At 50.3% G+C, this 22600-nt stretch overlaps 7 protein-coding genes across 7 annotated transcripts; 3 read left to right on the top strand and 4 right to left on the bottom strand.

Moving 5' to 3' along the window:
• Positions 1 to 830: 830 nt before the first annotated feature.
• Positions 831 to 12265, bottom strand: FIBRA_00400 (uncharacterized protein; the record flags this gene model as incomplete). The annotated part of the gene is made up of 21 exons (XM_012322298.1): positions 831 to 1081; positions 1135 to 1416; positions 1468 to 1660; positions 1719 to 1885; positions 1939 to 2994; positions 3055 to 5462; positions 5522 to 6228; positions 6282 to 8169; positions 8222 to 8677; positions 8736 to 9089; positions 9140 to 9215; positions 9266 to 9553; positions 9604 to 10716; positions 10763 to 10808; positions 10856 to 10869; positions 10927 to 11006; positions 11059 to 11153; positions 11204 to 11288; positions 11342 to 11906; positions 11958 to 12204; positions 12260 to 12265. The coding sequence occupies 21 exons, from the start codon at positions 12263 to 12265 to the stop codon at positions 831 to 833; spliced, it is 10377 nt and encodes a 3458-aa protein (XP_012177688.1).
• Positions 12266 to 12489: 224 nt separating this feature from the next.
• FIBRA_00399 (uncharacterized protein) lies at positions 12490 to 13118 on the top strand (the record flags this gene model as incomplete). The annotated part of the gene is made up of 5 exons (XM_012322297.1): positions 12490 to 12528; positions 12584 to 12610; positions 12669 to 12731; positions 12932 to 13013; positions 13066 to 13118. The coding sequence occupies 5 exons, from the start codon at positions 12490 to 12492 to the stop codon at positions 13116 to 13118; spliced, it is 264 nt and encodes an 87-aa protein (XP_012177687.1).
• A 101-nt stretch (positions 13119 to 13219) lies between these two features.
• FIBRA_00398 (uncharacterized protein) lies at positions 13220 to 14475 on the bottom strand (the record flags this gene model as incomplete). The annotated part of the gene is made up of 6 exons (XM_012322296.1): positions 13220 to 13285; positions 13338 to 13751; positions 13806 to 14089; positions 14149 to 14229; positions 14285 to 14362; positions 14427 to 14475. The coding sequence occupies 6 exons, from the start codon at positions 14473 to 14475 to the stop codon at positions 13220 to 13222; spliced, it is 972 nt and encodes a 323-aa protein (XP_012177686.1).
• Positions 14476 to 14784: 309 nt separating this feature from the next.
• FIBRA_00397 (uncharacterized protein) lies at positions 14785 to 15179 on the top strand (the record flags this gene model as incomplete). Its single annotated transcript, XM_012322295.1, has 3 exons — positions 14785 to 14843; positions 14893 to 14986; positions 15036 to 15179. The coding sequence occupies 3 exons, from the start codon at positions 14785 to 14787 to the stop codon at positions 15177 to 15179; spliced, it is 297 nt and encodes a 98-aa protein (XP_012177685.1).
• A 425-nt stretch (positions 15180 to 15604) lies between these two features.
• FIBRA_00396 (uncharacterized protein) lies at positions 15605 to 16693 on the bottom strand (the record flags this gene model as incomplete). Its single annotated transcript, XM_012322294.1, has 4 exons — positions 15605 to 16333; positions 16385 to 16441; positions 16497 to 16544; positions 16607 to 16693. The coding sequence occupies 4 exons, from the start codon at positions 16691 to 16693 to the stop codon at positions 15605 to 15607; spliced, it is 921 nt and encodes a 306-aa protein (XP_012177684.1).
• A 710-nt stretch (positions 16694 to 17403) lies between these two features.
• On the bottom strand, positions 17404 to 17903 carry FIBRA_00395 (uncharacterized protein; the record flags this gene model as incomplete). Its single annotated transcript, XM_012322293.1, has 2 exons — positions 17404 to 17594; positions 17648 to 17903. The coding sequence occupies 2 exons, from the start codon at positions 17901 to 17903 to the stop codon at positions 17404 to 17406; spliced, it is 447 nt and encodes a 148-aa protein (XP_012177683.1).
• Positions 17904 to 18175: 272 nt separating this feature from the next.
• Positions 18176 to 20620, top strand: FIBRA_00394 (uncharacterized protein; the record flags this gene model as incomplete). The annotated part of the gene is made up of 4 exons (XM_012322292.1): positions 18176 to 18441; positions 18500 to 18665; positions 18712 to 19669; positions 19725 to 20620. 4 exons carry the CDS (start codon positions 18176 to 18178, stop codon positions 20618 to 20620), a joined length of 2286 nt encoding a protein of 761 aa, XP_012177682.1.
• Positions 20621 to 22600: the final 1980 nt, after the last annotated feature.

Genomic DNA, 22600 nt, shown 5'->3' with positions numbered 1-22600 from the left:
CGCGCCCGCCCCCGCCGCGACCGAGGCGGCGAGCGTCCCGCTCAGCGAGGTGCTCCCCGAGTACCCGCCCGACGCCGGCGAGGCATGGGGCCTGGACCCCCCGCAGCCCCCCCTCGGGATCGGCCACTACGTCCGCTTTGGCTGGTCGGAGAGCATCAAGGCGGTCGCGATCATCCCGCGATTCGAGCTGAGCACGGCCAAGGCGCGGGAGGTGCTCCCCCAGACCTATTCGCGCAAGGACCTGGTGCGTCCCCCCGCACCCCACAGTCGCTTTTACTGAGCGGTTCTGGTTGTAGGTTTTCAATCTGCAGCGGCTGGCTGTCCTGACCACCGCCCTCGCTCAATCTCCGCCGGATCCGGAGCTCATATACGAGGCAATGAAGGACAGGGTGCACCAGCCCTATCGCAAAGCACTGGTAGGTCGCTGTATGCTAGGCCCCATCATCCGTGGACTAGACTTGCTGCCTAGATCCCCGGACTACCTGAGGTGACGTCCTACATCACGCCGGCCAGCCATCCAGGCCTTCTGGGGATATGTCTGTCAGGAGCGGGCCCGACGATCCTCGCGCTCGCTACCGGTGGATTCGACGCAATCGCAGAGGACGCACGCCGCATATTCCAGGAAAAAGGCGTGGAGGTCGATTGGAAAGTCTTGAGTGTTGTAGGCGGTAGTAGTGTGCAACACGATCATTAGCACGCGACAACATAGAACAGAACGCATAAAGTCATTATTAGAGCATTAATACGAACATCAACACGTCTCGATTACATCCAGTCGTCAGGTATCGTGCCATCTATGGGGTATCATCCAGATTTCATGCAGCCCGCGTTTAGCCGCCCGCGGTTAGGCAGACCGCCCTAGTGGCCACCAGCGCGCCTTCCGAAATGTCGAAGGGAAGATCGACGGTGAACAAAACATGGCTCCGGTCGCTGTTGAGGTACACAGGCAAGTTCACGGTACCCGATGTTGCAGAGTCGTCTGCCTGTACCCATCGAATTTGCGACGGATTCAACCTCACAGTCTCCCCATTGTTCAGTGCGAGCTTGTCCTCATCCCATGTGGCACCTTCAAGAACAAGACCTGCGACGGATGTAATCAGCTAGCTTCGGCGTGATGACGCGGCATCCACTCACCATCAACAATAAATGCACCTGGGTCGTTGACCTTGCCGATGTCGAGTTGCAGGTGCAGCGTTTCTAGACTCCATTTCTTGCGGTGTGCCACCGCCTGACGTGTGGCCGTAATATACGCCTCGGGGAAGAACAGCCCCCCGAGCCAAACCTCGATGTTGCTCAAGTTGTCCAAGCTGGCAATCTGGTCGAGCTGCGCCAGACGACGCGCAAAGTCCGAGACCCAGCCAGACACGGCCAGCGCTTTGTGCACTTTGTACCGCTGCCAGTGGGTGGGTATGGTACCTACAGGCATCTTATGAGACGAACGAAAGGCCAGCTGCATCACAAACATACCTTTGGTCAAGGAGCTCATCAACGTGCGGAGATGGTTGGTCTGCTTCAGGGCGCCCTCGCAAACCTTGATAACATCGGCCAGGTCTCGGCGCACTTGCACGAGGAGCTTACTGCCGATCGTCCCTTCGCGATAGAACAGCCGGTACAGGGGGTCCTGATTGTCGGCACTTTGCTTCGCAAGCGTGTTGAACGTCTGAAACGTGACATTGAGCACTGATTTACAAACGAAATACAAAAGCCAGTGCACGTACCGACGGTAGCTGCTGCAGCCACTCTTGGCAACGCTCCAGCAACGTTCTCATCCAGGCGGGCTGTTGAGAGGTTTGTCCTTTTGTTGGACCGGTGCTTGTGGCGGCAGTCTCATCATCGTCATCCGCCAGCGTTCTCATCTTCCTGAGCTTGCCTAAAAGCTCATTACCTGTTTGTCCGTTCAGTAACTCATCACTGATAATGCAAGGCGTGAAAAATTACCCTGTGCGATAGCAATGACTCGTTCCGCAGTGGGAGGAAGACTGAGCCAGGCAGGTGGCTCCCGTTCAGGCAGCTTTTGTGCCCACGATAAGAAGTGCTCTAATTTAGTGCCGTCGGGAACGCCCAGCACCTGAGAGCCAGTAGCGCTTGGGACTAGGTCGAAATCAACGTTGTATGCGGATGGTGTGAACAGCCCGTCGACGAAGGCATCCAAGATCTTCTGATCAAAGTCACTGTCGACTCTGCCTCCATAGACGCATTGCTTCACGAGCGTTCGAACCGCGTCCCACGGAATCAGAGCTGGGTCGATGTTGGCACGGCCCTTGGCGACAGAGTTGATCCATGTATCAATCGTTGTAAATGCAGAAGCCATGTCGGAGTCGTTAAAGTCGTAAACTTTGCTCCACCCAAGTGGAACGTACCGTAGGCGCTCTTGCACAACCGCATGGAACCAAGCAAGGAGGAAATACAGGCGGGCTTTCTCCGCAGGTCCTTGCGAGAGCCGCGCGGTTGGAATAGTGCGAAGAGAGTCCGTGAGATTGGCTTTGATCCCCGGAGGCGGTTCGTTCATGAGAATCCTCGACTGTCGTAGGATGTTGACCGGAATACTCGGGTTGTCCTCCATTGTGAGGAACAGGCGGAAGTTCCGGTGCGGGTTAAGCGTCTGCAATTTCTTCTCCAACTGACCAAGCCACGACGGAGCCAAGTGAACATTCTTGAGTAGCACCCAAGAGCCTTGGCGGGCAGCAAATGCAATTGCTTGATCGGCCAGTGTGAAACCTTCTTGAGAACCCATCGCCACGGATGCGCAACGCGCGCCTGTATTCTGGACCAGATTTTCTACACGGTAGCTTGCGTCGTAGCCTTTCACGGAGACAAGAGATAGAGGTGTAACAGGAAGGACCTCATCGTTGACCATAGAGCCTAGGTCGTAACCGGACTGGGCGTTCATGTCAGTGTCGAACACACCCCGTACGAAGGACGCTGTCGCTTGTAATAGTCGATCGGGGCGCAGACATTTGATAATCAGCATCCGGCGTATAGCTTCGATAGCAGCTGTGAAGGTCGTAAGTTACCGGTTTTTGAGAGTGAGGCGCGAGTAATCCTGTTACTTACGAGTGCTAGGGTCCCATGGCGACGGAACCATTTGTTCCGGAGTGCTGGACTCGAGGAAGGGTATCCACTGATCTTCGTGCTGCAATACATGATCGATGACAGTCTTGAACAGGGGTTGTTTCCCAAAGCTCTCCAGGCGTTGCTTCTGGTCAATAGACAAGAATGCGCAGTCGTGCAGGTCGACATTGCCCGAGTTGGTCGACATTGCCCCTTCCCCGCTTTCCAAGAGGAACTCTAGTTCATCCGCGATTTCTTCTACTCCACGAAGCTTGACTTGTGCAAGTAGGACAGCAAGCATGACGTGGTCACGATGGAACAAAGCACGCGACGTTCTCTTGTAGACCATGAGGAATAGATCACTTAGGAGAATGTCTCTGCGACGATTCTGGTCGGTGACGTTCTTCAGGTTAGGGTTGTGGTGCAAGATATAGTCAAAGATGTCGAGGAAAAACCGCAGCGAGAATTGATAGAAGTGATTGACGAGGTTGAGCTGGTCAAGAATGAAGAATACGGCGCTGCAGGCTTGCGATAGTGGAAGGTATTCCGCGGTGACCTCTTCGACCTCCTTCATTACCAGATCGGTTTCCTCAACTTTCCGCGTAATCTCGGCGGCCTCTCGTTTTAGCGTCTCTAAGGTGTCGATTACCTTGTCATCATCGAGAATGTTACCCGTAGACTCATTCAATGCTTGTAGCAAGAGTTTTTCCAGAGTCCTCAGACGAAGGCGGAATTCACCCTGCATCTTCATCAAGTCTGTTCGCTTCCGTTCTGTGTCTGGGCGTTCAACTTTAAGGACCTGGTCGAGGGATTGGCTCTGCAGACTGCTCCTAGTCATAGTGAAGTTTACGAAGGTGACCCGACTGCAGATATCAGGGGAGAATTCAACTGATGGGTCCCGCGTCGACAAAAACATCGTGAACGAGGGTGAAAAATCGATGTCTTGACTTCCGAGACGAATGAGCACACGGCCTCCGGTCCTCCGAATCTCCTTATTGAGTACGGGGTTGAGAATGGGATCAAGGTGTTCGACATCTTGAATGAGAAGAGTGTTCCCAAACCGCAACGCGCTCTCCAGTACCTTCAAAAACGCCTCGTCCAAGAAACTGGTGACGGTGATCTTCCGATCCTTGTACTCATTGAGCAAGAAAGCAGTTGCTTGACCGGTGGGATCAATAATTAGCGGGTAACGACTGAAGCGTTTGATCATAATGGCATTCTCAGTGCATAGGTTGTCAGAAGGTAGGCCTTTGGATTGCCAGCTGAGGCGATCATCGGCGGTTGACAGATAGTCCGGCAGAGACAGCTCGGTTTTATATTTGATGTTGGCTTCCGCAAGATGAGCGGACCATTCTTGCCACATCACCTCTCGATAGTGCTGGTCGAAGAAACCTCCGTAAGCTAAGAAGGCGGCTGAAAGTAGCACATCGCCAACGATAGTACCCATTTCAGTATCGAAAGTACGGCTACCGAGCTCCCATCGAGATTTCTCAGAGGAGAGACTTTCAAGAAGCTTCATGCTACGGTCCACCTTGCTTTCAACCCGTTCCATTTCAGTCTTGATCGCTTGAGTTTCTCGAATAAGAGCCGCGTATTCATCTTTATACTTCTCTATGCTCGATTCTAGCTCGGAAATCATGTTTATGATCATCTTCGCCTGTTGCTTCGTGTGTTCCGCTTGATCCTCTAGAGATTGAACTTCGTTCCGCAGGGGTTCCACTTTATCGAGAATCTCGGAGAATCGAACTTGTGCTATAGCCCACTTCACCAACGGACCACAAGCCTTGCTAGCTCGTTGAACAGTCTCGAAGTTGAACGACGGACGACTCAAGAAGTCCCGCTTCATGATATCGCGCAGTTGTTTTGTTAGCTGATTTGTCGTATCGAAATTCACGATCCTCTGGATGAAATCATCTCGCCGGATGATACCTTGGACGGTACGCCAGCTGTCGATTTTGTGCCCCAAGAGAGTGCAGACAGACTCCATAGCTAATTTGACGGCTTCTGGTGGGTTTGCCATTGTACGGACCTCCTGGAGATGCTGTCTCTTGATATTGCTGACTGCTGCTTGAGCTTCAAGAACGGCAGGTTCGGCATCAGCAAGGTCAGCCATCACAACGGCGCGACGCTGCTCGATGTGTTTGTCCTGTTCGACGAGGGCAGCCTGTATCTCGATGGATGCCGCTTTCTTCTGCTCCGCTTCTTGTTGATCAGAGACCATGCGCCTCAGTTTTTCATTGGCTTCAGCATTCTTGGCTTCCAATTGGGAACGCTTGATCGCAAGGCTCTTTCGCAACTCTTCAACCTGGGTTACAGTATCTCGAAGTTTGTCCAGCCCTACGTGAAGATGACGCTGTTGTTCTTCCAATTCCTCTCGCTTTTCATTGTGCAAGCGAACGTAATGATTGATGCTGTAAAAGAGACGAAAGGGTTAGCAGCTTATAGCCTCCAGGTCACATACAAAACTTACAAGTCAAGATAATGACGTGGAGTAACGTAGTTATAGCGCCCCTGTCGGCGACTGAGACGCTGGTTGATCTGATGCAACGACTGATGCACATGCACGAGCGCGTTGACTACGGCAGTTCGATGAACGGGAGGCATAGACAGCTCTCGATACGCAATAGGGAACATCGCAGGCGGACTATAGGAAGGAAGATCCAGATCCAGGGTATTGGTGAACTCCATGCCCACTTGATAGAATGCCTGATCCGACCAGTCCCCAAACCAATCCAGTACACAACGATTGAACAAAGCAGGGGACGTGGCTGCCCGCGACGCCAAGCCATTTTCAGGCGGGTTCATGGTGAAGACAACATGGAGATTTTTCGCTACCTGTTGAGTAAACCAGCGATAAAGCTCCTCGTGCGAGTCCAACATCAGACCATCCCGCTGAGAACCTTCCTTGCAAGCGGTCATGAGCGCAGAATGTTCATCTCCCTCGAATAAACCGGGAACTTCGGCATTTGCTAGAAGAGTGTTCATGCGCTCCAAAAATCCGGAATCCAACACGTTTGATTCATCCATTATGAAGCATATCTTCTCTCCCTTGCACCCGGCACGTCGCAGGACAGTTCGTAGATCTTCGTCAAAATCATCACCAGTATACTTGTTCGAGACTTTGATTTGGAAGATATTCAAGCCATTCATCCATGCAACAAAACGGGACAGCGTCGTCTAAGATTACTAGCTTAGCCTAGCTCATAACTGTTGGCCTGGAAGATACTCACCTTGCCGCTGCCGCTGACTCCAATCAACAGCAGGTGGCCCTGCACTTGGCGGAAGACACGATCGATGCGAAGGACATGGTCAAGGACATCATTGAAAAGGACAAGAGGCACATCCAACTCTTCCTCGTAGAATACCCGAAGGCGCGCCTTGGTGTATTCGCGAAGAACTTCCCGATCAACTGGGATGTAGTTCTTAGATGTCCAGTTCGAGAACAAAATGGGTCTCGCTAGTGCCTCGTCGCGGTTGATCGTAGGGAAATGTTCCATGGAAGCTGCATCGATGCTGTCGTCCGTCCATTGTTTCTCCTCTTCAGTGACTAGCCTATCTTGGAATAGACGCAGAGCTTCATGAGCCCATACACGTACGAGACCCTCAACTGGTAAGATTTCCAGTGGTCTGATTGCTTCATATATACCGCGCACCCATCGAGTCAGCTCTCGAGGACTGTAAACGTAGTGAGCTTGTATATCGGTCGTGAAACGTTTCTGTGACGCCAAGTAGAGCGTCACCATGGCATCAGTAAGCGGTTCTGCGTAGGTGCGCAGGTTGGGAACCACTTTCAGCAGGGCGCGATTGTAGGTTCCATAGATTTGCTTCAGCGATAGCTCTCCGGGATAATCCACCATCACGAGAGGTGCATGGCGGAGGAATCTGTGGCTGAGAGGAACACGTCCAGGATCTGTGGGTGGATTGCATGCACCCACAAATTGAATCCTCTCCAGTTTAACCCATGCCATATCAGACGTCCTCCAGTATCCACCACATTCTACCAGCTGCCGAATAAAGGAAATAACTCGCTGAGTGCCATATTTATCAGTCGCAGGTAAATTGATCTCATCACAGAAAACGACCAGCCATCGCCCGATCTGCACAGGAGCAAGAATGACCCCGTTGGGTGTCTTGCGGTACTCGCAGTATTGCTCAAATGTCTTCAATATCAGCTCCGGTGTAGTGGCACTAGAGAAATTCAGGCCCACGACCTCCATGTCCGGGAGTTTTCGGAGAGCGCTGAACAATGTCATCGTTTTACCAGAACCCGGAGGACCACAGAGCATTAGAGGTTTGTGTTCTGACAACCAGGAATATAGAACCTCCTCGTGGCGAACGGTGTCGACAGTCGGAACGACCACATCAGAGGCCGTCACTGCATGAGGCTCAATTTCGATGACAGGAACTCTTGTTTGCCACGAGAACCACTCTCCATTACCCACTTGAACGTCATAATCAAGTAGAGAGCCACCCTGACCTAACGGTGGCAAATCGACTCCGGTTTGTTTACGCAGGAATTCCCCCATATCGGCGCGGAGTTCTAATCGAGCATCTCCAGAAAAGGCCCAGATAATATTGACCAGGAGTCGCTTTGTGACGTATTGTTCGACGCGCTCGGGAGGTAGCGGGAAGTCAGAGTGCTGTAGATTATATTCGATGACATTGCGGACAGTCTTGTTGACGAGAGAGAACAGTGTGTTCATGGCACGTGTAGCAGTGAAATCCATGATATGTTCGATTGATTCAGCGAAGCCGAGGGCAGCAGTAACTAAACCATCTTCCGCGAAGTACGGCTCAAGTAGAGTCGCAATTTGCTTCTGTGTGACGAGATTCCCTGATGACGTTGCATCCGAAAGAACCGCGTCCGCGCGGCGACCAGTCAAATCTATCTCCTCGTCCTCAGCATCCAGTGGGACAGTTGACAAAGTTTCAAGGTAATGACGATAGACCATGTCGGGCTCGACGACATCTTCGCTGAACCAGATCATTCCGCATCGACTGACCGTAGCAAGTGTTGCATATCTAAGATGTTCCACCTCAAACATGATCCTTACGTTCGGTGGAAGATTCAACCGCTCTCCATTCGGAAGAGTTAACAGCTTGTTATCATCCAGGACACTGATGTTACCATGTCAGCTTTGGAAAAAATCAGCCAGTATTATAAACAAACCTGTTCAAATTCTCAACCCACTCGGGGTCAACGTCACCATCAAAGATGATCCAGTGTCTTTTGCCACTTTCACCGCGAACGTCATCGACTATCTTACGCAACGTGTGCGTGAAAAGGCCATCGTTCCACTCTCGAGTAGTTGGATCTAGAGTGCCGTAGAGAGCATCTTTATCCATAGCCTTAGGGTCGATCACATACGAGACGCCTTCGATGCCATCGAGCCGTTCGAGAGCCGCTAGGAGAACCTGCCATGCATTGGTCTTGCCACTGCCGGACGAGCCCACCATCATTAACCCATGCTGTATTTTCTGGATTTGATACAGCTGGAGAATCTTGGAAACCCATCTGTCCCCCTCGATCAAGCGACGCTCAGCGCAGACTTTGCCAATTTGCTCTCTCAAGGCGTCCAAATTCACTGGCACATAGTCCGTTCCCGGGAACACGTCGGCAAGAAGACTAGACACAAGAAAACAATCGATAACCCATAACAATCCATGAGTAAATGTGAGCTTACCTTGTCAAGAGAGGGACATCTTCTGCGACCAATTTAGGGACTATGGTCTCTGTGACACTCTGGATTAAGATGACTTGTTCAGAAATCATATCAGACAAAGCCCCTGCATCTTCTATGCTGCCGTCTTCGGACCTTGCGCTCTGGAGGCGTTCACGCTTGAGAATACCAGCACTGGCTAAGACAGCTTTCAGAGCGCGAAGACCGAAATCATAGTGAGGCTGAGGGGAGAGTTGTTCGTCACAGAGGTTGAAGAATGGTACGATCTTGGAAGCAAGAGACTCTGCGGTACGGAATCCTTGAGAGAACAGCATAACTTGAGCGATGAGCTCCCGGTCAGGACGTGTCATGGCCATCCTGTGCAACCACTTAATCAACATCATCGAACTCTGGAAAGCACTACTCACGGTCGGAACAACTTGGTCAAATTGGGTGGTAAGGTCGACCGGCCCGCGTAGTTTGGATTCGTCGTTATGAACATACCTAAAAAAAGGTGTCATAAATAAACCGCATAAAAACAAAAATGGACATACCCATATTCTTATTCACCTTCACACTCTTGCCTACTAACTCAATCTCAGTATTCGGATTCTTGACGAGCGCAGCAAGTCCCTGTTGGATGCTCTGGACCTGCTGAGATACAGCACTCAGGATGCGCTCTTCCAAGCGATTGAACTCGTCAAAACATCCCCATGCTCCAACTTGACATAAACCAACAAAGATACGGCCCATGGCCTGGAAATCGAAAGTTTCGTCGCAGCAGAAGACCAAGACAAAACGGCCGAGTTGCACTCCGAGTGCCTTGACGGATTCGGTTTTGCCTAGGCCAAATGTCAGCCACAAGAGTACATCAAATCTAGAAAATACTCACCAGTTCCTGCTGGACCGAAGGGTGAACCACCAAGTTGATTGTCCAAAGCTTGAGTTAAAGTCAAGTAACATCTGTCTGTAAGTGGTGTTTGCACCAGTCGATCTGGAACTCCGAGATACTCCCACCCATATGGGAAAGATGCATCCGCAACTCGGATGGCCAACCGATCGAGAGGGTTCTCCAGTGTCTGATCCAGGTAAAAGCGCATCTGGTATAGCCACTGGAAGGCTCTGTTGTCCGAGACTCGCTGCTGCATGAGAGTGCGCAAAACGTCTCGCTGGTGAACAAGCTCCGTAATGAGGTGCTCGCACTTGCGTCGCGTGACAGGACTGAGCTCGGTGAGGACGACATCCGCGAGGAGGTCAAGGCCTTGTCGTACGATATCCAATGGTGCTTCTAGGCTTCCAGAGCTTTCTAATGCAGTCTCGACAGAGATAGTCCACGCAACCTGGATAGCGAGGGTCACGAGCTGGGCAGGATATTTTTCTAGCCATGCCATAAATTGGTCTTGGGGTAAAGGAGTGGTGGAGCCATAGAATGTCTGCAGCTCGGATACAGCGTCGCACAGTAGCTGTGCTAACGAGATTCTCATCTCTGCCTCGAGTTTGGTTAGCCAATCATTGATTTTGGGATAGTCTTTTAGCAAGATAGGGTCCTTGAACCGAACCTCTTCACCCTCACGAGATGCCATGCCCTGTATCTGCGTGAGATCGTCATCCAGCATGATGGTAGAAATTCCGGCAAACATCTTCTTCAGATGCTTCATGATACGCAAGATCTCTTTGCTGTTGCCGATGATCTCCAACAAGTCTTCATCACCGACAAAATAGAATCGAGGGAAGGATGCACGCTCTCGCTCGAGATATTCTCCCAGAGCCTTTTGTATCTTGTTGAGTAAGTCCGCTAGACGCTCGAGACTCTTCTGTATACCGGCAATATTCATGACATCGATCACGAAAGGTGACTTGTACACTTTCTTCATGACCGCTAAGAACTCTGTATTGATATTTTGGAACCGCGCGCTCTCGACAGGCAGAAGATGCTTGATGTCTGCGCTCCCAGAAAAAATACCTTCCAAGTATACCCACTGCCGTTGGACGTCGATCCACACGTCTGACTTGCCATCAGCAACGAAATACGAGGACCGAAGAGAACATACCAAAGAGGACATGGATCCGGTTAAGTTTCTCCTCCCACGAGCCCGCCTAAATAGCCGTAAGTAATGTGCGACAAACACAAGTTTTGTACATACTTCTTCTTCAAATACTTTTAACCGCCGTAATAATCAGTATAATATTACCAATGCTGATATCTCGAACCGACCTTTATAATATGGAGAGAGCTTCATGGCGACAAGAGAGTTCAGATTCTCACTGCACTTGTTAAAGAGATCATCCCAGCCTCTACGACGGACATTTAGTCTTGCCACGCATACTTGGAAAGCTCATACCATACCGAATAAGACGGCATCTATTCTGATAATTGACGAGATCGAGAGTGTAACTCGTCCATGTCTCTTTGACTTGGCGAATGTACTCCTCCAGAGCCATCTACGAAACCGTAAGTTCGGCATTGATGCGAGGAAGAATAGCGAACAGACCTCTCCTTGCGCCTGAATGATGACCTCCTTGATAGGATTCTCATTCTTCCGTAGGTCCATGTCGTAAACATGCCCGAGAGTCATGCTGCCACGTCTGTCTAAGCAACCTAGACATTTGGCAACGTGGACTCGACGTACAGTGTCAAGCTGACTTGATTCGGTACCCGTAAATTCTTGAACAACTGCTTCCAGTGTCTATCCTTGAGCGCTTCTGATTTCAGTTCAGAAACGAGGGTATTCGCTTTGAGTAGACCTCGTAGGATATCTTGTACATATTCGAAAGCGGCATACTGTCGCATTCTAGTAGGCATCTCCTTTGTCGACGACAGAAGTCCATCTATCTGCTGTCTAAGTTTCCTCGGCTGCACGGTCGCCCATGACATTTCTCTTAGCTCGCCAATCTGGTTCCAAATGCCAGAGAGCGCTGTCCAGACTGCCTTTAGGTCCCGAAGCTCCTCGAATACGGGGTCCAGACGAGTGTGTCGTATAAGCTCCAGATCCAGTGCCTCCTTCGCCCTGCATACGAGGTCGTACTCTTCCTGTATACGCGTGAGCTTGCCTTCGAATACATTGATAGTGTTCAAAGCGGTGTCAGAGCGCATGCTGCCTTGGACTGGCCGCGACTGCTCCCATTCTTGGATAATGTCATTTATCTTGTTCTCGACAATCTTGTCCTCGGCAACAATCTTTAGTTGGAGGCCAGCTACAACAGACTATGAGAAACGCGTCTCGATGTCGCCTCCGCAGAACACACCGAGTTGTTCCTGAATGGAATCGTTCTTCCTCTTCAAGATTTCGTTGAACGCGCTCCACTCGCCCTGTAGCTGGTCGCTGTATAGCCAGTCATCCGGAAACTGGTAACGAAAGCGTTCTAGTGTCTTCTCTCCGCCGGCACATAACTCGATCATAGGGCCCCATTGCTTGGTCTTGCGTTTCAAATCTTGGACAAAAGTAATAAATGTGACCGCGGCCGCGGTCGATGAGTTGGAGGACACGAGCAACTAGTGGCTTAAAGTCAAAAAATAGCGCCTATAAAGGAACAGCAACGAGACGTACCTCCATGGCTGCTGCCTGCAACTCGGTCGCTCTTCACTGGCAGGACGTCGAGCGCGCGACGCGTCGTCGCGTAGCCTGTTGGCTGAGCGGCATCTGCCGAGAAAGTATCCCTCTCTACACTTACCGCCACTACTGTTGCAGAGTCCTGCTGCCCCACGCTTCAAAGTCTTGACACGCGAAGGGATCCATCCAGTTTTTTTAATCCATCGAAACGATATTTACAATTCAAAATGTCCGGTCGCCAACAGCGTGTGATGGTTCAGCCCATCGTAAGCACATCTCCTCGTCTTCTATAAGATCTTGTTGAATATCTCTTCATCCCAGAATGTGATTTTCAAGAATCTGCAGCAGGTTCGAAATGTCCTGCGATCAATGCTATCGCTATGTGGTTGACTATTGCTCTCGATAGCGCACGAAAGTGGTCATCTGGCTTTACGATAATATCGAGATGCGCATCGAAGGGAGAATCATTGTGCGTGTCCCAAATTCCGCTTGAACACACTTGGCGTTGAACATCAAATATGAAGGCGTGGGCTTGCCCAAATCGTCGCACCCGTTGCGTCCATTCTCAGGCTATGGTGGCGATCACATAGACCTGCATTCGTTCGCTTCTTCTTTTCCTTTGATGACTTCTTCCCTATTATGAGACATCTGCTCATACCTGTCTCCCAGGGGTTTGATGAGTTCATGAATGTTGTGATAGATGAGGCTACTGAAGTGTACGTCAAGGATGCCAAGCCGCAACGAGAACTTGGTAAGACCCAAATAACATGTAGCTTATTCCAACCTTGACCAACACAATGCAGGGCGTATATTGTTGAAGGGCGATAATATCACGCTCATTCAACAAGTGGTATAGAGTACCTATGTTACAAGTGACCATTGTACTAAAATTATGTAGGTGTAATGCCTACTCCTGTACCTTACTCTATCTGTTCCGATAGGTGTGACTTCAATGCTTTACAAATTGTAAATAGGCAACAATGATGTGAGACTGAGTGACTGTCGACATAAAGGGCATTCAGGCTGCAGAAAACATTTTATGAATCACATTCAAGAATTGATCCTTGGCACGTACCTTTTCTCGCCCCCAGCCTACAATGCAATCCCAACAAAACAAATGTCCACATTCTGTCGCAGTAGTCGCAGTGCGCTCCTCTAGGCAAAGTGTACAATTTCGGTTTGCTCGTAGTTGGGAAGATATTTGAGCAAAGTCCAAGACCGTCCGTTCATCATTTTCGGCCAATATCTCTGGTGCTTCATCTGAATCAACACGGCTGAGCATAGTCGATACCGGTTTATCATCAATGTAAGCCTCCTCAGCGTGCCCGGCCGGATCCTTTCCTCTCAGGGAATTGTGGTCCTTTGCTTCAGTATGGGATAATGTTCGACAGAGATTCCAGAGACGATAAATGAGTCGAGTGGCTAGCAGGATGCCTAATAATGAATACGATGGAGGCCGCGTATTCGGATTTGCAGGTAAAGACGATACCTATGATCGTACAGTCAAAAACCATGTGAATGAAGAATTACAACAACCACTCACGTAACGAAGTCTTAAGACTCTTTTTACAAGATCATAGTAGGTTCCGCGGAAATAGAAAACAGCTAAGTTCACTTCAGACAAGACTTCCAGGCAGTCAGGTAGCTTGCGTAGCAGAGAGCCGATTGTTGATGTAGATGAGAACGACGAACCCCATCTGGCCATGACATAGGAAGGCAATGTCGGCAAGAGAATAAGAGCGGCCCTAGTACGCAAGCTGGGAAGTTGACCAGTACGTGATGAATGCGACCAAATATCAGTATACTCTTCTCCCAAAGTTTGCGTAGCTAATCGCACATGAGCAGCAGATCCACGAGAGCATTATAAGAGATACTAAGAGACTGACCTCGGCCGACGGTCATACCATAGTACAGAAGCTTGGTAGCCAACTCTACTTCTCTGTCCCATCGTGTAAGACGCCGAGTTCCTAAGTTACGGTCAACATACTTGAATGAAAGAGGAGAAATAGTGAGTATCGGCACCTAACCAAGTCCTCAGGACACCATCTAGTTGCTCCCGTAACGCAGATAAATGAATGAAATCTCGCTGATTGGATCGAACTACGAAAATGCAACGACCACGAATGAGCACAAAGGACGACACACAAGAAGTCGTGAGACGCACTGATTTGAGCCTGCTGGGCGGGAGGAAAGGAGGGCAGTTCGAACGGCATGACGATTGTGGCAAAGACTCGCGAATTTGATCGGCTGAAATGAGCGCCCTCGACGTAGCTCACCTTTGTCCAAGTTGTGCCAGTGAATCAACTTGAAACCCTTGCTACTCCCCTGTTCGACATCTGACTTCACGATCACAAGCATGCAGCGTCAACCACAAGGTCCGACAGTCTGGCAGAAACGTAAGTTGATGTGTTCTTGTAGACCTGTGCGCTATTCGTGTTTAACACACATGCAGTGAAGTAGGCCACTTTCTCTACAATTCCCCGGTCAATCCTGAAAAGTTCTCTCATAGAATGGGTGCAGCCATGGGTGCAGGAGTTGGTCTCACTATCGGCTTCATATTTGGAGGATTCACCGTTCTGAGGTACGAGCTCCTTGTATAACCTCTGCAGTTTCTGACCCTCGTCGTGTAGGGGCGGTGCGGGCCCTCGAGGAGTATTACCAACTCTATCTCAGTACATGCTTAGCAGTGCTGCAACATTCTCTTTCTTCCTTGCTATCGGCTCTGTGGGTAACCGTTTCTGTATACCCCGTCACCTGCTGAGGAATTCCCTAGGTCATTCGTAACGACGCGAACTTGCCGCCACATCTGGAAGCCGCACGGCTACAGCTCACATCACCAGTCATAGCTTCGAGGGTAGAAGGTTTGGGTCTCATGAGACGACGCTGGGCAATAGAGCGGGGACAAAAGGACAACTGACACAGGTTCACGGACACCTATTCATTGCCAGGGTTTTCTGCAGCGAAGTAGTGTCAGAGACTCCATACGCGACTACATGTGATGACTATCCCATCTACACTGCACACATGCATATACTAGTGAGATCATTGTTCGTCACCTCTGTAATGTTCAGTCTCTGTGCTCCATATCAGTACTATGTATCCTAATCCTAATCATAGCTCGATCTGTGGTGTCAAACCTGAGAGCATGTACGAAGTAGGGTGTCATAGACTTCAGCCTTGCAGATTACAAGGTTCCAGGAAGTCCCTTCACAGAGACTGATAGACACCTCATGGATGTGCATGTGGAGAGTCAGCAACGCTATTCCACGGGTTAGTGCTTACACTACAAGGTCCGAGGGGCAGCACCGACTCACTTCTGAGTCAATAAGTGTTTTGTTTTGTTCATGGATCTCGTCCATTTGTTCTGCTCCAATATGCCTGCAGCCTGCTGCCACACGAGCGGACAGACCGAAGGCTGCCGCTCGACTTCATCGACCTTAAACTCGCCGCCCCCCCAGGTTCTCGGCGTGGGGGCGCCTCCCACAGTGGGAATGGCCCCGATATTGTTGGTCGTTCTGGACTTGCCTTAGACATCTTATTCGTGTCCGAACGGCCACCGAAAAACCACCTCAAGAAACTCGGCCGGCGCTTTTCTGCGGTGATTGTCGGGACGGGAGGGGGTCCGCATTCATCTTCTTCGTAGTGAATAGTGGGCATATCGAGGAACTTCACGGATTGAGCGGTGCGTCCAGTCCTCGTGCGAATGGACGAATTAGACGAGAGTATCGATTTTGCTGGTGTAGGCCGCATGCGGGATGATGCCGTTGAAGAGACTGAGGGCGCGCGGCCTCTTCGTGGCATCAGAACTCGCTCGTTCATCTGTCCCAGAATCGCTATGTTGCGCTCTGAGGATTGTGGCGCTTTCGGGCGAACCATCGAGGCCCAAAATGATCGCTCGTTATTATCGACATCGGGATTGTAACGATTGGCGTCTTGCTGGTTCCAGCCATTGTGGTATCGCAAGGATGCTGACGAGATGCATGGAATTTCTGGCAACTCGTCATAGTCTGATGCCGAATCAATCGACGTCTGCGATGTTGAAAAACTGCCACTGAAGGGCGATGGCGGCGTCTGGTGTGTATGAGATCAGAATTTCTTTAATTGTGATAAATTGAGACCTACGAATGAAAAACATAGAGGCAGCGGGCCGTCATGACTACTACTGGCGCAGACGAGGCTCTGTGGTGATGTGTCAGATTTAGATAATTATATGCACGACCTCGCATTTGCTCACGGAATCATCAACAAGCGTCGAGGATGTTGAGCTGCTCCATGATGAAGACTACAGAAAAGTGAGCACCCAGATGAGTATTCAATGGATTTTTCAATGCTCTAAGTGCTCACATTGGCAATTCGTTCACAGTCCAGCCAGTCGGCCCAAACCTGGCTTTCACGCCTAGGGATATCGTAACAGCTAGTCGCGCTCTGCATTTTCAATGTGGAGGGAACGACAGAGAAGAGGAGAGTACGCGACGTAACTCCGGGCAGTGAACGGGGGGAATAGGGTTTGGGGGAACAGAGAGGGGACCAGCGTGAGCGCTACAGGGCACACTCACATTTTCTACACGTGTAAATTGCCTGCGCTTATTATGCGTCACTATTGAGTACAAAGGAAGTCGCATGAATGAGTCATTCCGAACGGCGTGTGGAAGGCGTGTCATTTCCAAGCCATGAGGCATCGACCCCCAAATCAGGCACATCCATCAGCTTTGTGGCAGAAGGAAGAACATCGGCAGCGGATTGGTCGATCATGAACGAGGAACATGAGGGAGACCGAATCCGAATACTGGGCCCACGCCGGCAGTAAGTAATAAAGCTCCCGGGCACAACGTTGCAAATATTATAGTTGCGGCAGAACTGCGAAGAGGGATCGAGAAGTTTGGGGCACTCACGTCGCAAGTTTTAGCTCTGATTGTTTATGCATCAATTACCGGATGTAATTACAAAGCTCTGGGGCACAGAGTGGCCCTAACAATATGAGAATAATGCGCTCTATATCGTAAGTACAATACGCGTCACCAAACCTCAGTAGGTATACGACACATACCAGCACAATTGATGCGTTCGCCCAGGAATGATGACCCGCTGCAGTCAATATCCTCTCCCAGAGCTGTATGCCTTCGTCCCATATCACAGGGGCATTATATCTTAAATGGCTCGTCGACGTGAAGACCACTCCAAATACCCCTCGCAGCCTCCGTGGTACTCTCCACTGTCCTCCTCTTCAGTGGTTTAATTTTTGCGCCGGATGCATCTAAAAGGAGCTGGACTTTCTTTTGAATCCCAGTTATCTCGAAACCATTTAGCGGTATGACTTTGTCTCTGCCATTAACTAAGGAAACGACTGAGGATGGGATTGTTGGAGGTGTGGTGAATGAAGCTCACGATAGAAGCCACGCGCAATTGGCTCCCTCTGGTTGCGCTGCCTGATAACAATCTCGACATGAGGGTTGGTGCGGGCCAGCTCCTCGAGGTGGTCATGAATGTACGTCCTGGTGTTGGCGGATGATGGCCATTTGTCACAGAACTCGAAGACCAGTTTTCGGATTTGGGGGATGAATGCAAGATGTCCGTTTGCTGGTCTCGAAGTCAGCTGAGCTCGTAGGAGGGGTTTTGTAGTCGAGGGGACCCTGTAGGCCATCGCTGCGAGAGGGATAGCGAGCGGAGATGCTTGAGGCAGAGAGGCTGAAAGAATTGTATGTGGATTAGAGTCGGAGTTCGAAATATTTGTAAATGGCAGAAACGACCAGAGGCTTGTCACCACGCAGCGCATCCACTTGTCGACGACACGGTCTCTAATTTCGCCACGGGACGCGTCGACTCGGACGCGTTTGGCGCACTGTCCGTATATCCTCATAGCCACAAGCGCGTCTCGGTCTACACACTAGCTTTCTGCCTGCTTCTGTATGCCCCATGGCTCGTGCAACCCGGTCCTCAGCAGACAAGGGCAAACAGCAAGACGCTGCCCCTACAATCCGCAAGGCGGGCTCCAAAAAGCGAAAACGCAACTCAACCGCCGAACATGATGAGCAGCCTGCTGCTAAGCAAGCCCGGACGGACGATAGTCAGGAGCCGGAGGAGCAGCAGCCGACAGATACTAAAGTCCCTGACTTGCTGGGCAGTGGAGATGTGCCAATCGACCCCTCCGACGCTCAAAAGGTTCTGGACGTGCTTGAGATGTGACTATGTTTTACACCTCTGCTTTTGTATTGTAACTTATGTCTCGCCGGTGTGTAGGGTTGACACTCAAGGTCTTCTTGACCGGGTATTCCCATTACCAACCAAGCATCCAGAGTCTCTTTCTCCAGACGTTTCTGGCTCTTCTTCGTCCGCGCAAACATATTCTCTTCGTACCTTGTTGCAACACTCTTCTGAACACACCTTGAAGGTTCTTCGGGCAAGTGTTTGTTGAATATTCATCTTCTCGGTGGTTCTGATCCTATCAACAGTCCGCTGTTCAACACCTCTACCCCATTTCCTCACATCCCCGAGCTCGAACATCTTCCCCTGCTGCGCAGCAACTCCGTTTTTGTAATCTCGCACTTTCCCTGTTGGATCAGGCCTCTCTCCGTTCCATCCCAGCAACATTGAATGTACAGAGCTTATTTCCCGCTCTCATTGATGTTCCAGGAGACGCGGATGAGAAAAAGGCTGATGATTCTGTATCACCTGTCCTAAATTCTCCACGAAGGCGTAAATATGCTCTGGTTCAACGACTTCCCACAGGCGATTGGTGGACGTCTCTAAATTCTGACGTCGCTCAATCGGACGGGAAGGAGCTTTCGGGGTTGTCGACTGCTCACGCGGAGCTAGCGGTCATTTTTCCGTCTTCCTCTAATTCTGCAGCTGGCGACAAAACTCTCGCCGCATTCGTAACGAGGAGGCTTGGTGCAGCTCTACCGCAGGTTCCTGGTCCACGTCGTGTTAGCTGTGGGAAGTTCTTAGACTATGGAACTTACGCCAGTTTTGCACCTAGCTTTGACCAAGATGGAGTTGAAGTCGGAAGAGATTATCTGGGGGAAGTAATATGGCAGCAGCGGCATAAGGCGCGCATCCGAGACAAGAGCAAGGGCAAGCAAAGAGCCCTTCCTGATGTCACACCAAGTAGTGAAGACCTCGTACTTTCAAGTACCCCTGCTAGTGGTGAGAAGGCCACTACAGGTCACGTCCAGGAGGCCGACGACGATTGGGATTATGAAAACGCGCTTGAAACCGTTCTCCCCCCTGATGAGGCGGCAGCGATCAAATCAGCGATGGGTAGTCTCGAACTGGAACAGGCTGTGCAAGAACTTCTTGATCGAAATGCAAGGGCGCTACTTAGGTTGCAAAGGCTCCAAAGAGAACGGCTAGGTTCAGATGGAGGTGGATTAAGTGTTGTGGAGGAGAGCTCGGAAGAGTGGAAAATCGGTGCGCCGTCAGGTCTCGCGTGCTGTATCGATGCTAACGACGCGTTTACCCATAGCTCAAGCTATCATAGATTCACTTGCGGTGTTGGCCTCCCTACGACCAAGATGTTCGTCTCGCGATGATTCAGAGGCACCTTTTGTCCCGAGCCCTTCCGCGCTACGGACATTACAACGCACACTGCCTGTAGACGCTTCTTTAGGGTGGTATGGGACCTTGCCTGAAAATCGCGCGACTGCGCTTAGAGACGATACAACCGTTTCAGTCACCCCTACTACCGCAGTTGCATCTGCACCTAGTGTCACTACGACAGTAGCTCCAACGGCCACGCCCGTTAAACCCAACGCATCGAATACACCATACACACCATTCAATTTCTCAAATTATCCAGCATCGCAGTATCGTGGCGGCTACGGCACCTACGCTCCAGGTCAACCAAGCAGCTATTATGCTAACTACTCTACCGGCGCACAGGGGCAGACTGCGACAGGCACCCATTATCCTAATGCCCAGTACGGTAGTGCGGGTCAGTACTCATACTCTTCTTGGTACAATTATCAGCAAACGTCAACAGCCGCCCAAGTCCCGGCGGGGACTCCGGGCGGCTCTACGTCAGCTCGCACGACCCCACAGCCTGTCACGACGCCTACTAGCATGCCCACAAATTACGCAAGTTTTTTTGCTTCGACGACCCAGCAGCCGTCTCAATCGCAGCAACGGGCGGTGGCAAATACGGTGCTCACTGCGGCTGCAAAGGCATATCAGCCGGCTGCATGGGCAAGCGTTGGCCAGACGGGCACAACTCCGACGCTCCCGTTACATCTCCGTGCTACAACTACCGCTTCCAGCACGCCTGGAACGCCACAGCCCGCGACGCCCGGAGGAACAACGCCGTATGCTGCCCAAAACTTCTACGGTAATTATCAACCCTCGCCAGCTCCAGCTGCGAGGTAACAGATCCTGCTTGTCTCATATCGTAGTAGTCGAAGGTTTGTTTTATAGTAATACTCCTGTTACAGTAATCAAATCATAAGGTATCTTCCGAGTCAGCGTCCTTTGAGCATCGTCTCGAAATGTAGTTGTCCTCCACATATTGTCTTTTTATGATTAGTACCTTGCGTGTTTTTCATTCGCAGTGAAATAGACTAAATGAAGTTATCGTAGGAAATACATGATAGATACATGTTTGATGTCGTCTAGGCTCTGCCGGTCCAAAGAAAAAGACAGGCGAGCTGACAACCCAACATCAAGGCCCGTCGTATCGACGCACCTCACTCTCACACGCAAAACCACCCCCTCAAGGCCTCGGATGCTAATGCTAACATCCTTGTGACGGGGAAAGTGTCCGGTCGTAAACCTCGACCACCATGGGCTGGGAATAGAGATCAGCGAGGCAGGACAGGAAAGCGCGTTGGTGGGACGATCTCAAGTTGTGTATATAAATCCTCTAATTTCGTCACGTGAGGTATTCGATTATGACTTCCTTAAAACTTATAAGTACTTATAAGTAACACTGAATCCTTAGTCTGGTAAAGACTTGGACTGATCTAGAATGATAACTCGCAAACATACGAACTTATGTATTAGGATTGTTTTATCTGTTTTATCACACCGACATCTATGTCCTTGGGCGAGAGCAAAAAGAATATTTTGTTTAGGGTACGCGCCTTCGTTAAAACCAACTTTTCGCGAGCGCAAGAACTAATACTCGGGTGGGGAGGAGGTAATAGGTGATCACACCCACTGAGTTCCAGTACCAATCTAAACGTGAAGCCAACAGTCCTTGTTTCTTATCCTCGAGCTTTGCGTGGTAGATAATGTTCATAGCATAAGCTCTTTTGTCTCCTGTTTTTGCTTCAGCATCTCAATGCGATGCTTGCATGCGAGCTAGTACACCTCATCCATGACCATCAGCGATGTTCATCTTCCATAATGTCGATTGCAAGAGACATTGTATTTTACGTACCATTCACACTAATAGCAGATTCACCAAGCTGATCAGGAAATCTGGCAATGTCATCGGTCATCAAGAACCCATTTATTCTCCTTCACGAGCTTCTCTCGCTCAAAATACTTCCTTGGTAAACTGACTGAAGTGCAGAACAAAATACAAGCACATCCTTCTTACCTTATATTTCTGTGAATGATCTGAGACCTTATAGTAGTACCAGACTAAGCGATCACCGCAACCAACGCAAAAGGCGTCGGCGACAAGCGCCGACAACCGAGATCTTGTTTGGTTATCCGGACGTTCTTACTACGTTCTTAGTTCCCTCAGAGCCTTTAGATAACCCATCAGGTAACATCAAATGAATGCCTCCTCTGAGGATATTGCAGAGGAAATTCGGATGGCGCTTCCTGGAACAGAGGAAATAGTTGTCCAATGTCTCTGGTTACTTGCTGGACCTAGATGATGCTGCGGAAGATGAGGATGTATTGCAAGTCACCCGAAATATTCTCGAATCTGCTATACCTTCGTCCTCTCGCAGCGGGAAGAATGGACAATTGGAGAAGATCATGGCGTCACTTGGGCGCATTCTCGCGGATCCAGCTTAGAAAAGGAACCGCGCGGGGAACCACAACGGCTTGTTCAGGCTGGACAAGGTGATGAATACGAGCAAGACGAGTGTTACTCGTAACACCATTGCGTTCACCGAAAGTGTAGACTTAGAGAGCATAAACAAGGGAAAGTGAGTCTGGATCTCGTGATCAACGGGCCTTGACCACTCGTCAAAAGCGTCTCGGGTTGACGTGAAGAAGCTAGTAGAGAAACAAGATGCTAAGCTAAAAGTACGCCCTATACTGTCGGACGGTGCTCGAGGTGATGTTGAATTGTATTCTATAGGCCAACATCGAGAAGCGCTCAAAACGGGCTCTGTACGAAGGCTCTAAGCTGCTCGATCAACACCGTAAACAGGTGCGCTCTGTTGGATA

This window comes from Fibroporia radiculosa, assembly GCF_000313525.1.
Source record: "Fibroporia radiculosa TFFH 294 genomic supercontigs, scaffold150, whole genome shotgun sequence".
Classification (NCBI taxonomy): domain Eukaryota; kingdom Fungi; phylum Basidiomycota; class Agaricomycetes; order Polyporales; family Fibroporiaceae; genus Fibroporia; species Fibroporia radiculosa.
The sequence above is the reverse complement of the archived record's forward strand: the minus strand, read 5'-3'. Positions and strand labels throughout refer to the sequence as shown.